The 16,238-nt window shown below is 33.9% G+C and overlaps 1 protein-coding gene across 4 annotated transcripts in view; it reads right to left on the bottom strand.

Annotated features, from left to right (window-relative positions):
* EYA3 (EYA transcriptional coactivator and phosphatase 3) overlaps positions 1-16,238 on the bottom strand; it is a 90,346-nt gene that overhangs the window by 49,939 nt on the left and 24,169 nt on the right. For 2 of the 4 annotated variants that reach the window (XM_037149226.2, XM_037149229.2), the window contains exons 2-3: positions 8,027-8,127; positions 1,417-1,460 (exon numbers count right to left, since the gene is read on the bottom strand). In XM_037149226.2, the coding sequence (XP_037005121.1) occupies positions 1,417-1,460; positions 8,027-8,059 (77 nt within the window). In that variant the 5' untranslated portion in view covers positions 8,060-8,127. Of the gene's footprint in view, positions 1-1,416; positions 1,461-8,026; positions 8,128-9,186; positions 9,323-13,199; positions 13,266-16,238 lie in introns of all 4 variants that reach the window. The other 2 variants (XM_053660208.1, XM_037149227.2) reach the window with 2 other exon arrangements.

Raw genomic sequence — 16,238 nt, 5'->3', positions numbered from 1 at the left:
GAGTTAATATATAAAAAGTACTTAGAGCAGAGAGGAAAACAGAATAAGTACAATATAACTATAGCTAGTATTGTTATATTACAACCTCTCCCCAGTCCAGGCACCCTTCCTATACTCATGTTCCCTAGAAAGAAATCTACTTTGCTGTTCTCCACTCTAGGGCGAAATGGAGGGCACTGTACCAGAGGCTCCATATGGCTGGAAAGATGACACGAAGACTAGTTTCTACATAGAGGATTTTTTTTTAAGAAATCTTATTTACATTTAAAAAATACACAGCACCAAAATGCTTAAAGCTCTCATATCTTTTCTGAACAAACTTCTAATATTGGAGCATAATATCAATAAAGTTTTTTCCTCTGGCATATTCTGAATGCTCAATTTTTCCTCAGTTGAGAGAAAGGGAAGAAGGGAAGAAAGACAATTTTAGAGATCTGGAAATAAAACATACCAGGAAAGGTGGATGGGCTACCAAGAATGTGTAAGTGCCTGCTTGAAATGTAACCGTGACTGAAAACGGAGACTGGTCAGCACGGTGCTGTTTCCTCTCAATGCTCAGTGATCAGAAATACAGACATAAGAGGTAGAGAGTTGCATTTAACAAAGGTTGTGGTTTTGCCAGGGAAGTATGACACGGAGGAAAAGGGGAGGCAGTTAAGGCTACCTGCAAGGTAGACCGAAGTAACAGATCTTATAATTTAAGCAGCATAAAAAAGATATTAAAGTCTTTGTTGAGAAAAGGGTCAATGGTTGATAGTGAAAATATGATATGTCGTTTAATTGCAAGTATACAGTAAAACATATGGGAAGTGTGGCAGTAGAATAAATGAGGCCGGATATAATGTATGGTAGTAAAAGAGTAGGATTCTTGAAACTGCACAGAGGTGATACAATTCCTGGTTCATGTGGTTGGTGAACAAACAACAGGAGATAAGAACCATGGGAAACTAAAACCCACAGTGTTGCTGAAGCCAGAGCATGAGGTGCACAGAAGCTGCCCCTTTTCTATAAGGGAAGTGGAGCTAATGACCGAGGCATCCCTTACCTATTTGGTAATTAATGTCTAGTCCCTTGCACTTCCCTTACTTCTGCTTATTCTTCCGTTTCGTACTCTCTACATCTGACTAAAGGACATTCACCCCTGTGTCTCCTCCATATATCACAGGCTCTGACAGATAACATGAGTTTGGTACATGCTGTGGAATAAATCATGAATACACAAAAATAAATAAATCAGCACTTATGTTTTGCAAGAACAAACTTTTGGAGGGAATTTTTATTTTAAACCAAATAATTTCAAAATGTAAAGATTGATGTTAAAAACCACAAAGAGGGTAGTCAACGTAAACCGTGCCATCATCAGCATGTGAAAAAAATTATAAGTAAATCATTAAAAGGAAATTCAACTTTATATACCTTAAAGTTTGCTCTCCCGATTCCTGCATCTTGGCTTTTTTAACCTGCAAAAATAAATACACAGAGAATAATGTAGTGATCTGTTTCTTACATCATCTAGCTACTCAATGTTGGGCTAACATTAACTAATAAATTTCAGGATAACTGTCTTGTCTTGCTTAGATTTATTTAATTAACCCTTATTATATTTTTGAGTTAGAGATAAACTGTTTATCAGATGGACATTTGTTTTAATTTTAAAGAAAAAATGTTTATCAGATTCAAGGTAAAATATTTATCAGGGTTGTTATAAGGATGAAATATCTAAACTTGAATACAAACTAATTTTACCAGACATACAATTTTAACAGATATACAATATAATTAAATCATCAAACAGCAAATATGGAACTCTTGATGTCATCCATTCAAAATTTATTTACCAGAAATGTCTTTATACTTAAATTTCCTACACATAAAAAAATGAAGATAAATTCATATTAGGTTACCATTAATTTAAAAATATTCTTCACACTATTCTGTTTTTCCCCCAAATTTTTATCTTTCCTAATTCCTTCTGAGGTCAAAACATTTACATTAAAACAATTTAATCCACAAATGAAGAAAAACAATGTTTAACACTGCTAATGGATTTCTCAGCTTTCATGTTACAAAATAATCTGATAGAGCTCTCTAGCTAGAATAACTAGTTATAATAAAGGCATGTTTAATATGCTTGGCCATACAAATTATGAATACATACAAGTATTTCAGGCTAACACTAGGCAACAATGCTGCTAAATTATTTAAATTTAACATTTCATATAGTATGCGCCTTAATATGGGCAATTGTAGGTCCCCCTGTAAGACAGGGATACAGAGCATGTGCTACCTTGGCATTAGAGGCAGGTAAATGAACTCAAAGGATACACACATACTCGTATTTCACTAGATTACAAACACATAGTCCAGAAACAGAGAGAATGTAAAACAGTGTGGCTACTAGTAGTTCCTCAAGACAATGTAAATACTAAAAGCAAAATAAATACAAGGCTCATAAAATTTTTCAAGGACATCTATTTCTCATAAGATAATACAATAATTACAACCAAACATTTTTGGTTCCTTGACTATGGTATCTCAACAGATGTTACATTTAATGTTGTTTTAAGCTTTTTAGGTACCAACAAATATAAAATAAAGAAAAAGAGGATTAAGAAACCCTCTAATTTTAAAAACAAAATTACAGAAGAAAAAAACAAAACCACTTGAGGTAAATAAATCTTTACTAAATATGATATTGAATTCAAAAGTCATAAAGGAGAAAATATACTGATTATATAAAAATTCCAAACTTCCATATGATAAAAAAATACCTTAAACCAACCAGGCAGTCAAGGGACCCCAGGCTGACACACAGACTGTGACAAAAGAATTTAACAAACATACAATGTGACTTCACTGAAAGGGGTAGGATAAAAATGAGCTGACTTTTAAAATATATATATTTTTTATTGGTTATGCTATTACAGTTGTCCCAATTTTTTTCTCTCCTTTATTTCCCTCCTCCTGGTATCCTCCCCTCCCACCAGCACTCTCCCCAACCTTAGTTCACGTCCATGGGTCGTACATATAGGTTCTTTGGCTTCTCCATTTCCCATACTATTCTTAACCGCCCCATCTATTTCGTACCTATAATTTATTGCCTTTTGTTCCCAATACCTTTTCCCCATCCTCCCCACCCCCTCCCCAACAGCCCTAAAAAAAAAAAAAAAAAAAAAAAGACTTTATTTATTTATTTATAGAGAAAGGGGAAAGGAGGGAGAGAGAGAAACATCAATGTGTGAGAGATACATGGATTGGTTGCCTCTTGTACAGCCCCAAATGGGGACCTGGCCCTCAACCAGGCATGTGCTCTGACTGGGAATCAAACCTACAACCTTTCAGTTCACAGGCTGGCACTCAATCCACTTAGTCACACCAGCCAGGGCTGAGCTGACTTAATAAGGTTGGAAAATGGAAACTGCAAGGCTAAAGAGAAGAAAAATTAAACTATCTGCCCTCCATAATTTCACAAATGAAAAAATGCAGGCTTGTGTTATAAAATGTGCTACCTTTCCCTCTTGAAGATGACAGTATTTACATGTCAGATAATAATGTAATTTTCCAATAATGGGGATGAATTTATGCTTGGCTCACCCAAAGACCCTCTTCATGATCAAAGAAATGTAATTTCTGAGCTGGTGGTTTAGTAACCAAAATAGTCTCTAGTCTTTAAACAGTAATCCACACAAAGAAAACTCGAGATTGAAGAATCTATTTTACGTTGGCCTGAATTTTAGGAGAACCACAGAGCACTCTAGCTAATCAACTAAAAAAAAAAAAGTCTCACCCTGGCTGGTGTAGCTCAGTGGATTGAGTGCGGGCCTGCGAACCAGACAATCGTGGTTCAATTCCCAGTCAGGGCACTTACCGGGTTGCAGGCCGGTTCCCTGCAGGCCAGTTCCTAGCCCTAGCAAGGGATGCACGAAGGCAACCATACATTGATGTTTCTCTCCCTCTCTCCTTCCCTTCCCCTCTACAGATAAATAAATAAAATCTTTAAAAAAAAAAAAAAGTCTCTCTTGGAGCAGAATTTTAAAACATACTATAAAGGCCTTTCAAGCAAAAACCATTCCTTTTCACTTCTTTATTACAGTGCCAACTCAGTATTATAAAAAATACCCAGAAACAGAAAAGAAGAAAATATACCTGAAGTCCTACCAAACAAAAAGAGTGGGAGAGGATAATGTTTTATCAGCTAATTTTTTACTTTTCTTTTTTTTTAAGATTTTATTTCTTTATTTTTAGAGAGAGGGAAAGGAAGGGAGAAAGAGAGGGAGAGAAACATCAATATGTGGTTGCCTCTCAAGCGCCCCCTACTGGGGACATGGCCTGCAACCCAGCATGTGCCCTGACTGGGAATTGAACTGGTAACCCTTTGGTTTGCAGGCTGGCACTCAATCCACTGAGCCACACCAGCCAGGGCTAATTTTTTACCTTTCATAGCCCCTTGCCTGTCTTGATTTGGGTAATCATGTCCCTGTGCAAATCAGGGATAGAAAGCATGTACTACCTTGGCACCAGAGGCAGTTAAACTAATTCAAAGGATACAGACACATTTCACTGGATTACAAAAGTACAGGTTCAAACAATATAATCCAGAAAATGACAGAATGTAAAATAGTACAGCTACTTTAGTACTAGTTCCTCAAAAGGTTAAACAGAGTTACCATATAATCCAGAAATTCCATTCCTAGCTCTATAACCAAGAGAAATGAAAACATATGCCCACACAAAAACATGAGTGCACGTGAATGTTTGTAAAAGCACTACTCAAAACAGCCAAAGAGTGAAAACAACCCCAGTATCTATGAACAGATGAATGGGTAAATAAAAATAATAATAAACAAAATGAGTTTTGAATATTGAGTCTGATATATATATTCTAAATTATTTTTCCTCTGCATATAATGTTCTTTCAAAACCTGAGTTTAGAGAGCACCCCTGATAGCCACAAAGGAGTTTTTTAAGTGCTTCCGGTTTGCTGGAAATAGTCTTGGATTATACCTCTTATCCCAAATTGAGTCTGGTCAGTGCCCCCTTTCACTCTTTGAAAGAGTTCCTGTTTGGACAATAATACGAGCTGCTTTAGAGTAGTTTAAAAAAAATGTGAAAACTGGGCGAAAAACACTGGCGCAGGTAAATAGTGAAGACAGAGAAAAAAACATATCTGCAGAAAATGGAGGACTGGCAATAAAGGAAAGTGAAAAATAAAACCTTTTGGCTAGGATTTATGTTGCATTATTTACAAGGACCTGAACAAATCTTAAATCTTAAAACAGAGCAAGTAAGAAATAGAGAAACAAAAGTGGGGTAATCCAGTAAGAAAAAGGCAAGAGATCCCCAACATCTCTCTCTACATACAGGTAAACAGTAGGGTTAAAAATCTTAGCTTTATTATCATCAACTTAGTATAGGAGCATTCTTTCCACTCAAATTTTCAACTCTCCTATTTATTTTTAACAGTATGTGTTCTTTGTTTTGGGGGAACAAAGAACTTATTTAGCATCCATTAATCAGAGAGCTAAAAATTGTTTGTATCTCCTCTGAGCCCATACTCTGAACTACACCTTCCTTATCTATAACTCATACACACCAGATCAGTATGTCCCTTGATCTAAATCAACTCAGAGCCAGATGGATACCAGATAATTCGAGACAGCCCCTATACACCAAAGTCCCTGGAATTATTCAAGCTAGCCAATCCTAAACTGTTTACCCTGCTTTGTCTTGCATCGCCATGCTTGCAGAAACCCCAATAAAAGTAGCCCAATCTATGTATTTCCCTATCTCCTTTCTGCCTCCTAATCAAAACTGGTGCTTCCCTCTCAGCCCAGTCTCCCCAGGGGCCCTGTGTGGCATGCCATGCCTCTAGTTTCTAAGAGAACTGTAACTAACATTAAATGTTTCCTTCAAATGGCACTGAACTCTCAGTGTAGTTCCTCAATCACCTCTATAAATTAAGACCCAGGCACAAATCAATAAGAAAATGATGCCCCAAGACAATCACCATTTACAGTCAGCAGAAAATTTGTTTTTAAAGTGCTTTAATTGCTTACCTTCTTCTGAAGTAAAATCAGGCTTTATAAGTTATGTTATAGAAAGTGAGTAAAAATGGCAAGGAAATGAAGCGGAGCAGAAAAGATGACCCACCAGCAGGCCAGCCTCACGATTCTCATTACCTTAAATAGGCAAGGAGTAACTAACAATAATACTCATTTCAACAACTTATGTAAGTCTTTTGAAACTACAATTAGACCTTTTACTACATTAAAAACTCAATAATGTAATTTTCCTTGGCACATTTAGTGCCTCTAATTCAGCTATTTGTCCGTATAGCATATAGCACTGCTGAGGATGATTTTCAACCCTACAATTCCCTGATTATTGTCTTACTAGGGCTAGGGAATGACATTTCAAATGTTTCAAAAGGTTGTTTTACCAATTGCTCATGTCTTCCTAGTTTTATGCTTAAGTGAGAGGCCTAAAAAAAATAATGGCAAAGTACCATATTTTGCCATGTATAATGTGCACTTCTTTGCCTAAATTTTTGAGGGAAAAATAAAGATGTGCATTATACATGGGTATAATGATTACTTGGGTATAACAATCTCGTGTATAATGTGCACAAAACCGTGGGTATGTGTTATACCGGGGAGCATGTTACATGCAGCAATATATGCTAATCATCAGTATACATTTCTCAATGTATGGAAAAATATTAAAAACTTACTAAAGGACTTTAATATAATATTTAAATGAAAGCTGGTATCTATGGAATGGAAGCTTCTATAATGTAAATAATACATCTAGTACATAAAAATCATACCCTAGCACCTGCTTTCAAAATTTAAATTTTTCTAAGTTGGATTTTCCTAAAGAAAGGTAAACATGTACTACTCTATTCTCTTCTACTATGAAATCCAAGAGGCTCACTCAGGATGCAAACTGAATCAGTATTTATCTGACTCCAAAAAAAGAAACTCAAGACAAAAAGGAAAAGATTCTTTAACATAAAAGTATCTTAAGCCCTGGCTGGTGTAGCTCCGTGGATTGAGCGCGGGCCTGCGAAGTAGACGAAGTAGACGATCGCAGTTTGGTTCCCAGTCAGGGCACATGCCTGGGTTGCAGGCCACTTCCCAGCAGGGGCCAGTCCCCAGCAGGGGATGAACCAAAAAAGCAACCATACATTGATGTTTCTCTCCTTCTCTCCCCCTCTAAAAACAAATGAATAAAATCTTAAGAAAAAAAGTATCTTAAGAGAATGATTATTATTGCTTTCCTTTTTAAATGCTAAGGTTCCAAAAATAGACCAAAAAAAAACCCAAGAAGTAATGCAAGGTAATAAATCCATATCACTTGTGGACATTTAAAATTATTTTATTTATTTATACTAAGTATTTAAAAAGAAATCAGGAATTTAATCTAGTCTCTAGGATGTTATCTTTTTAAGAATTAGCTAGTGGTCAGATTATACTGTCTTCAACTACTACAAGTTAGATTGGTAAGGGAAATTTAGGTCAAGATAAAACTAAATGTCCTGTCAGAAGTGGTATATACTATTTGGTAAATAGATGTCCTCTTTTATTTTCTAAAAACTTTAAGAATAGCCATTGGTTTTTTTGTTCTTTCTTTTTTTCCTGGTCTGTCCCACATTTGACTGATACCCACGGCACACTCTGCTGTCTCGCCCACAGCACCGGCCAGCTGCTCTGCCCTTCCCTGTGACCTCCCCAGGCCACAGATCAGACCCAGCAAATGCTCTAAAAGGAAATATCCACTGATTTTTTAATGACTTTTCCAAATACAATATTAACTTTGTAATGCTGAATTTTCAAAGCAGACTCTTTGGCATTGTTAGCAAAATGTGCATTTGAGAACAAAAAATTATTTTCTTAGAAGGAAAGTACTAAGGAGTCTTTACCTTATTTTTATTTCTCATTTAGAATCTGCAGTATAACTAATATTTAGAATCTCTTAAAATTAACTTTTCTACAATCAACTTTAAATTGTTAAAGGAAATACTTACTGGTTGTTCTGGTAAATCTTGCTCTTCCTCCATGAGGACTAATATTTCTTTATTACACTTATGTGACTGGATCCCAAGTGTCTCTCAGCAGTCTTCACAGTCTGCTTAAAAAAGAGGGGGGATTCAAAGTTTTATGTACCTTAAAGCATTATCATTCAGGCCATCAGCAAATTATTTTTTAAATATTTTGCTACCCTAAGCTTTCCACGTGAGTTCCAATCTCAAAATCTCAAACCTGCACGTGGCTTTTCAAAATTGACATGCTGCACTAAGTCAAAATAGGTGTACACAATGGTGTTCATAATACCCTGCAAAAGCCAACACGTGGAACCACCTCTGCTGTACTTAAAACATGGTTACTCTAGTGCTTATTACGTTAAATATTTTACAATGACAGCCACGTGCTGATAACTAGAACAATTTTTTGAAGAGTAGAGTTACATTTTTTAATGATAAAAACTAGCCTAGCAAGTCAGTAAGTTACGATAACATCTAACCTGCTTTACTGTGGAACATTTACATAACTGTTAACACAGACACACAGAATCACTTTAAACAAATTGGAATATCAATTAAATACTTTGTCTACAACTATCTATATATATAATGAATTTCGAGGAAAATTCAATTCTCTGGATCTACTTTAATAATGCAAATAAATAAGTAAAACTGAATTTTAGAATTAAGGAAAAATAATCATGTAAAGCTGGAGCCCAATTTTAGTCTGAAATAATGAGCTCCTCTAAATATATTGCCTACCCAATTATTTCAGGAAAATCTTTACCTTCTTAGATCCTGCTCTTCCTGTCTTGATTTTCAAACTAACAACAACAAAAAATAATAATAGGACTCTAAGTCCCACATTTACCAAGTGTTCTGGTAAGAACACCTTATTGTGTCTGACATTTTCTACAGACATTAGAAAACTTAAACACATTATAAAAAAAGAAAAACTTCATGACTATTTAACAAAATGAAACTAGCCCTTCTCCAAAACAGATGTGATCGCTTATGCTTTTAATCAAGGTCACACCTGTTTTCACTTCTACCAACCACTGTAACCAACTTAGTATATAAAGCTAAAGCAAGTAAAGACTCTTATTGCAGAAGTAATAAAAATAGATAAACATGAAAAGAAAAAGAAAAAACTTCAGTTATACCAAGATACCACCACTTCTATTGCTCTATCTTGGTGCAACACACTTTCAGCGCTGCACTCCAGATGGGAAAACATGTGTTAAGGGAGACAGATTCAGAAATGTCCAACTCTGACACAGCTTTACTCCCTGCTCTGATCTAGAATGTCAAAAGAAAAAGAAGTTTAAAGGTCAGAAGCAATGGATACTTAATGAACTCACGTGTAGCTCATACACGGAGCCTCAAATCTAAGTTGTCATTACTACCTGACGTAGGTAACTAGCGCTGCAGAATTACGCAGTTACTAAAGCTCACAGGCACTATCTTCCCTGCACTTGTTTTGCTCTACCCAGAACAGCATAATCAATGTGATATGAAACTGACTCACAATTATGGAAGATGAAACATTTTTGTTTCACCAACTTATATCTAACTTTTAAATTGAAATGTTTTTTCTTTACTTCATGGAATTTTAATACTGCCTAAATGAACATAATGTACACCTATAATTTCATCCTGTAAGAACGAGCAAAACCAGAGCCAAATCATCAAGAAATTGTAATGGCTTTAACACCTCATTTGTTCAATTTTTGTATAACCAGCTCTCATCTGAACAAAAAGTGATAATATCCCATGTTTTACTTAATTGAAGGCCATAACTATACAATAGCTGCAATCTTTCTTTGGTAGATTGTCGGCAAGGAAGGAGGAGGGGTATTCCTTCTCATAGGGAACGGGTTATAAAATCTACCTCTGGGCAAGAGGAAAGTTAGAAAAATTTTGTTCTTTAAAAAAGGATACTCAAAAACATGACTTTAATTTTGTTTTTAAGCACAGAAACTAACTTATTTTAAAAATATGAACATTAAAGGAGAACACATTTTAATTAATCAAAAGGGGTTATGGGTTTTACAAGGCAAGAACTACTTCTCTTCATAGTGGGGAAATAAATTTTTGAAGCTATATAAAATGAAATGTTAAAATCCTGAATTTTGCTTTTTAGAAATATGGTATATTATAGTAATTTTTATAATGGAAATGGACTAATTTTCTGTTTTTCTTGAGACAAATTCTATGGTTAAGTAGCAATAAAACCTTCTTTAAGAGAACAATTAGAAGATATTCCTTTCTACCTCTCCCATTGCTTCTATGCAAATAAGCCTCCTTTGTTGTTTCTGTCTTTAAAAATTACCTTTATTTTCTCACCTTTTAAATTTAGGGGAATAAGAAGGGCATAGATAATTTCTATAGTTAGTAAAAAACTTTTAAAAACAGCAACAAAAAAGCAATCTACAAGCAAAGCATATGATTTATTACAGAATCTTCTGGGATTCCACTTGCTATCTGTGGTATGTGTGAAGTATGCACACACACTCTGGTACATCTGTATATAAAATATAGTAATAATGACATAAAGCACGTAATTCCATCACAATATTCATCTAAGATACTTCCCATCAATATAATATTTGTCACTTCCAAAAAATTATGTTAAAAGACCTGAAACACAAGAACATACTAAATACAAAAGCACAAGTCTTTACCATATTTCTAGCATGTATCAATACATTACTTTTTTTTTTAAATAGGTATACAGGTGACCTTGCTATCATGAAAGTGTGAAGAGTGAAGAAATTCCACATTGAATTTAAAAAACAACTAAAATTTGGGGGAAGAGGGTACAGAAATTTGCCTAGTTACTTGAACATCAGATATTAAATATTTGTTGACTCAGGTGCTACAACTTTTAATATTAAGATCTCAAACCATTTTCTACAGTGACATGTGCTTACAATCAAAAGTCAGGTTTACGAGCCACCAGATGAAGTGTTATGTAACACAGGCACAGTGACAGAGTACTTGATAATAACAAAAAGTACGGAATTAAAATACAAACCTTAGTATTCTCATTTCCATGTATTAGCTTTACAGTTTAATCTAATTGTAGTTTTCAGTTTGTTTTTTTTTCCCCACCATTAAGGTAACCTGACATTATTCTACATTCAATGAGATTCACCTTTTAAATATCCAACATATAATGGTTTGACATAGATGTGGAAAGTGGATTCTTAACGTAAATTAGTATAATTACAACTTAGCCAACAGCCAATGAAATTACTAAAGTCTCTGAATTCATTTTTTGTTTTTAGCACATATAAAGCACTTGGATAAGTAATGTCTTTTAATAATTTTCTAGTTTCAGTTTTTACAACTGGTTTCTAAATACAGCTGTTTTATCCCCCTTCTTTGGTGTTTGTTAGTATATGTCCTCATAGACAGAAATCTGGAAAAAAATCTACAACTGAGAACAAAATAGTACTACCCTACCTGCAAATGCTGAGAATAAGAAAATGCAGAACGTTGGTTTGAGTCAAAGAGATTGCACACTTTTAAATACTGTGACTTCACATGCTCATAAATAAAAGACCTTTTTGTAATATGGCAGCCACAATTTTTTATCCTTACAAATTCGAAGGCAAATAATTAGTAACAAATATTTTATTTCAAATTTCTAACAATTCCAACTTCATAATTTGTTTTGTATCAAGTTCAACACATTATTTACCCTATAGTTGTAAATGCCAGAAGCAAGAACTTAGGTTACTTCAATATGTAATTATAGCTCTTAAATATTGAAAAGGAAATTTAAAATTATATATATAAATATTTAAAAGCACAGTACAAGGTCAGTTTTTTTTTCAGTGAAAACAAAGTGTATATCACTCTTAATTACAGCATCAAGAGAAATGTTTAAATAGAGCAAAACAGCCTGACGATAGGTACTAAAAGGGGAACTTGCATGCAGCTAAATGTGCGCAGAATTATTCAGGAGTTACTGAGTACCTTTGATAGAGTACTAAACAGAAAACAAGTAGCTCATAAAATTAAATGGAAGCTGGTATCTATGGAATGGAAGCTTCTATAATGTAAATAATGCATCTAGTACATAAAAATCATACTCTAGTACCTGCTTTCAAAATTTAAATTTTTCTAAGTTGGATTTTCCTAAAGAAAGGTAAACATGTATCACTCTATTCTCTTCTACTATGAAATCCAAGAGGCTCACTCAGGATGCAAACTGAATCAGTACTTACCTGACTCCAAAAAAAGAAACTCAAGACAAAAAGGAAAAGATTCTTTAACATAAAAGTATCTTAAGAGAATGATTATTAAATTAATTAACTACACTGTATTTTAGAAGTCTATTTACTACCCCTTTCAGAACCTGATATATAAATTTTCAGAGCACACCAAAGAAAATACTACAGAAGTTTCCCTGGAGAAAGTTAACAGCATCTTTCCCAAACGTAATTATATCTCATATAAGTTATAAATAATAATGACCTAAAGAACTACAAAAAAGTGGTCTATAACCACTTAAGGTTTTTATTAATATGTGGGTTACTTCCGTATTTAAAAGAAATAATTAGCAAATGTTTAGCAAGGTGGCTTCAAATATAATTATTTGTATGTCTTGAATGAAAACAAAAAGCAAAATTACCCTATTCAAATGGCGTTAAGACGACTGCCTCAAGTATTGTTATTCAACAATAACTCATCTATTCTAAAGGGAATCTACAAAGGAATTCAGAAACAAGTGTCTTAACACCCAAAATACCAAACACACAGCCTAAAGGCATCTCTTCAAAATAAATTCTAATTTATAAACTAGGAGGCTTTAAGGCAAAATCAGGAAAATGGTTTCAAAACTAATTTTTGTGGTCTCTTGCAAAACGGTGCTTATTAGCAGCATATGTTGGTGAAGATGATACTAATTAGTAATTTGGGCTTCGTAATCTACAGAACATACATATTAGCTTTCAAATAAGTACAAAAGTTTATTCTAATACCTACAAACTTCTTACTGAAAATTAGGCAAAAATAACAATATCCTGGAGGAGAGGAGAACAAATAGAGGCAATTGGGGATATCTTCCCTACGCCAGTCTTTAAAACCAATTACAATGGGAAGGATAGAGCGAGATCATTGATCAAGCATTTATAATACACCAAGTATTTTTACATTTGTTTCTTACCTAATTTTATCTCCACAACTCTCCTAAGACACAGGAAGCATCACCCTCATTCTATGGACAGGGCAACTGAGATTAAGAAATGAAAAAATTTGCCAGAGGACAACCGCAATCACATTCCAGGTTTAGTAGAAATGCATCAAGTAAAGAGACTACAGGCTACTGGTGACGGTTGCACAACCTTGTGAAAGTACTTAATGCCACTGAATACCATACTTGAAAAGTGGTTAAAATAATTTTTGTTAAGTATATTTTTCCACAATAAAAAAAAGACCTATGAAACTAGAAATACCGAACAATGATCAAATCTAAAAAGTACTTATAAGTGGAGAAAAATCAATATTTTAAAAGTATTGTCAAAAAAAACAAATATCAATGTGGAGAAAAACATATCCACATCATACACTATGGTTAATTTTAAATATATGAATAACTAGAAGTATTAAAAAATAGTGGAAGAAATGGAATAACATTTATCTCATCTGTGGAATGAGATAAATTTCTGAGCAATAAAAATGTAAGCAGCTCATCAACAGATCCAGTCACACACGTAAAATATTTTCATGCAATGAAAAAAATAACAAATCTAAAATTAAAAGAGTAAAATAAATGTAAGCAATACCTTCAATAATTACAATAGATAAATTTTAATGTCTACAACATAAACCCAACCAATTCAACATTTACCGAACATCTGTTATTTGGCAAACAATGGCTAACATTCATCCATCAAAGGATGCAAGCAGTTTAAGATCAAATCAGCATTTGGGAAAAAAGATTCTCACTATTAAGTAAATTTTAATATTTTTAAGGTACTACTCCATACCTATTAAACTATCAAAAATAAATCTAAACAACAAAACCTAGTTATCTTAACTCAGGGCAGACAGGAAACAGGCACAACTTTAAAATCAAACTGTTCTCCGGTTAAAGAGTATAAAAGAGGTCATAAAATTGCCCGTGATCTAAAGAATTTTTGTTTTTTTCCCCTAACGTTAAATGGAGGGGTAAGAAGCTAACTCTATTTTAAAGAGAAAGTCTGTTCACAGAAATGAAAATGAGAAACCAACAAGTGGAGAATGGTTTACCAATGCTGTGATTCTACAATTGAACAGTCTATATTAAAATGAAAAATATACAGTGGATTGAGCTCGGGCCTGCGAACCAGAGGATCGTGGTTCGATTCCAGTCAGGGCACATGCCTGGGTTGCAGGCCAGTTCCCTGCAGGCTATTTCCCAGCAGGGAAAGCACTAGAGGCAACCATACATTGATGTTTCTCTCCCTCACTCCTTCCCCTCTAAAGATAAATAAATAAAATCTTTTTTTTTATTTTAATTTTATTTAGTTATTTTTCAAGTACAGTTTTTTGTCTATTTTTCCCATCCCAGCCTCCCCCGCCCCTTGCTCCCCACCTCCCTCCCATTTCCACCCCCCCCTTAGTTCTCGTCCCTGTGTCCTTCCTATTTGTTCCTCCAAAAATAAATAAAATCTTTAAAAAATAAAAATAAATAAAATGAAAAAATATAACCTATTTCAGTACAGGCTCACTTAAAATGTGAAAAAATAAGATTTTACATTAATTGTAGAAAAATAATAGCTTAAATATAATTTGTTAAAAATCAAAAGCAGATACAAAGGAATATTATGCTGGATGCTTAAGGTTTGTACAATAAAATGTTTAGGTACATTACTTTAAATCTTAAGTTTACAACAATACTACAGGCAGAAAGATTCATTTAATTTTCTTGCTGTCATCTCTTTCACAAGAAGTCAAGTTAGGCCCTGCACACAAACCCAGGGTTGCTTCATTTTATGATTCTGAGCAAAAGTGTTCAACTTCTAATAGTTCAAGAATTTGATATCAGAAGACATTTCATATTTGGTTTTACCCTTCTGGACAGAAACTATTCATTCTGTGAATGCAAGAAAATTAATAACATATGATGCTACAAGGAATAGAGTATTAAATTGTTAGAGGAAACCCTTTTTCAGGGTAAACTAAAATTAAAGGTGTGAAGGCACTGCTTCATGAAGTCTATAAGCTGCAGAACCAGCAGCAGAATCCAAGATTCTGAACTCCCTTGTCTTTTTTTCCCTTCAGAACTGAACATGCAACCTTCTCTTTTAAAACTGCATTCCTAGTATTACGTTAGGCTATTTATTCCTTTTCCTTCATTAATTCTGCAACTATTCTGTTACATGACTTTGACTTCATAGTATAATAGCACGTTTTTAAAGTTTTAAACTGTTTGAAATGTATATACTTAAAACTTTTTTAATGTGTTTACCTGGCACTCCAAGGATCTCCTAAAACTCTCAAATGAGATTATTTTTATGCTGTTTTTTAACTTCTGTACAGTCTAGCAAAAATAACAATTTGTGTTCTCTTTACGACTTCTAAGTCTTTTATTTACAACATACAGACTTGGATCTACAGTTAGTGAAACAGGTTAATTTTAATTGCAAGGTATATGAAAATAAGTTTTTACCATTTCCAGTCAGAGATAAGCATCATTTTAGAAAACAAAGTATCTCCCAACCTCCTAAAACATTGAAGTTATTAGTGAGAGACTTCCCTACTTCATTAGTTAATCATTAAGAAATCTTCAAAAGTCCTCCTCTGACCTCTAATGTGGTCTGTATATCATACAGCTAATCCTATTAAAACTGTTAGTTTTCCCTTGGTTATAAGATTCCTGTGGATTCTTGATCCTAATTCCACAATGGCAGAGACCACCTTCTTCTTTTTAGTATCTGATAGCATACAGTGGGCATTCAATATTCATTCAATCAAACACAATTTCCAGGCTCTTGATTTCTCTAAATATTCACCTAAACCAGTTCATTAAGAACCTTCAATATATTTAGAGGCACAAAAATTTTTAATCTTCAATTTTCCCATTTCTCATCAGGGATGCCTAAATCAGAACTTTAATTCTTTACTAGGTTTTGTTAACTAATTTGAAAATTATCATTTTAAAGTTTGTGTTAACTAGAAAGTTTCCTTCCAAAAAAAAAAAAAAGCAAGGAATAACTTTATT

Source organism: Artibeus jamaicensis, unplaced genomic scaffold, assembly GCF_021234435.1.
Source record: "Artibeus jamaicensis isolate MK-2021 breed Jamaican fruit bat unplaced genomic scaffold, CSHL_Jam_final scaffold_847, whole genome shotgun sequence".
Lineage (NCBI taxonomy): Eukaryota > Metazoa > Chordata > Mammalia > Chiroptera > Phyllostomidae > Artibeus > Artibeus jamaicensis.
The sequence above is the reverse complement of the archived record's forward strand: the minus strand, read 5'-3'. Positions and strand labels throughout refer to the sequence as shown.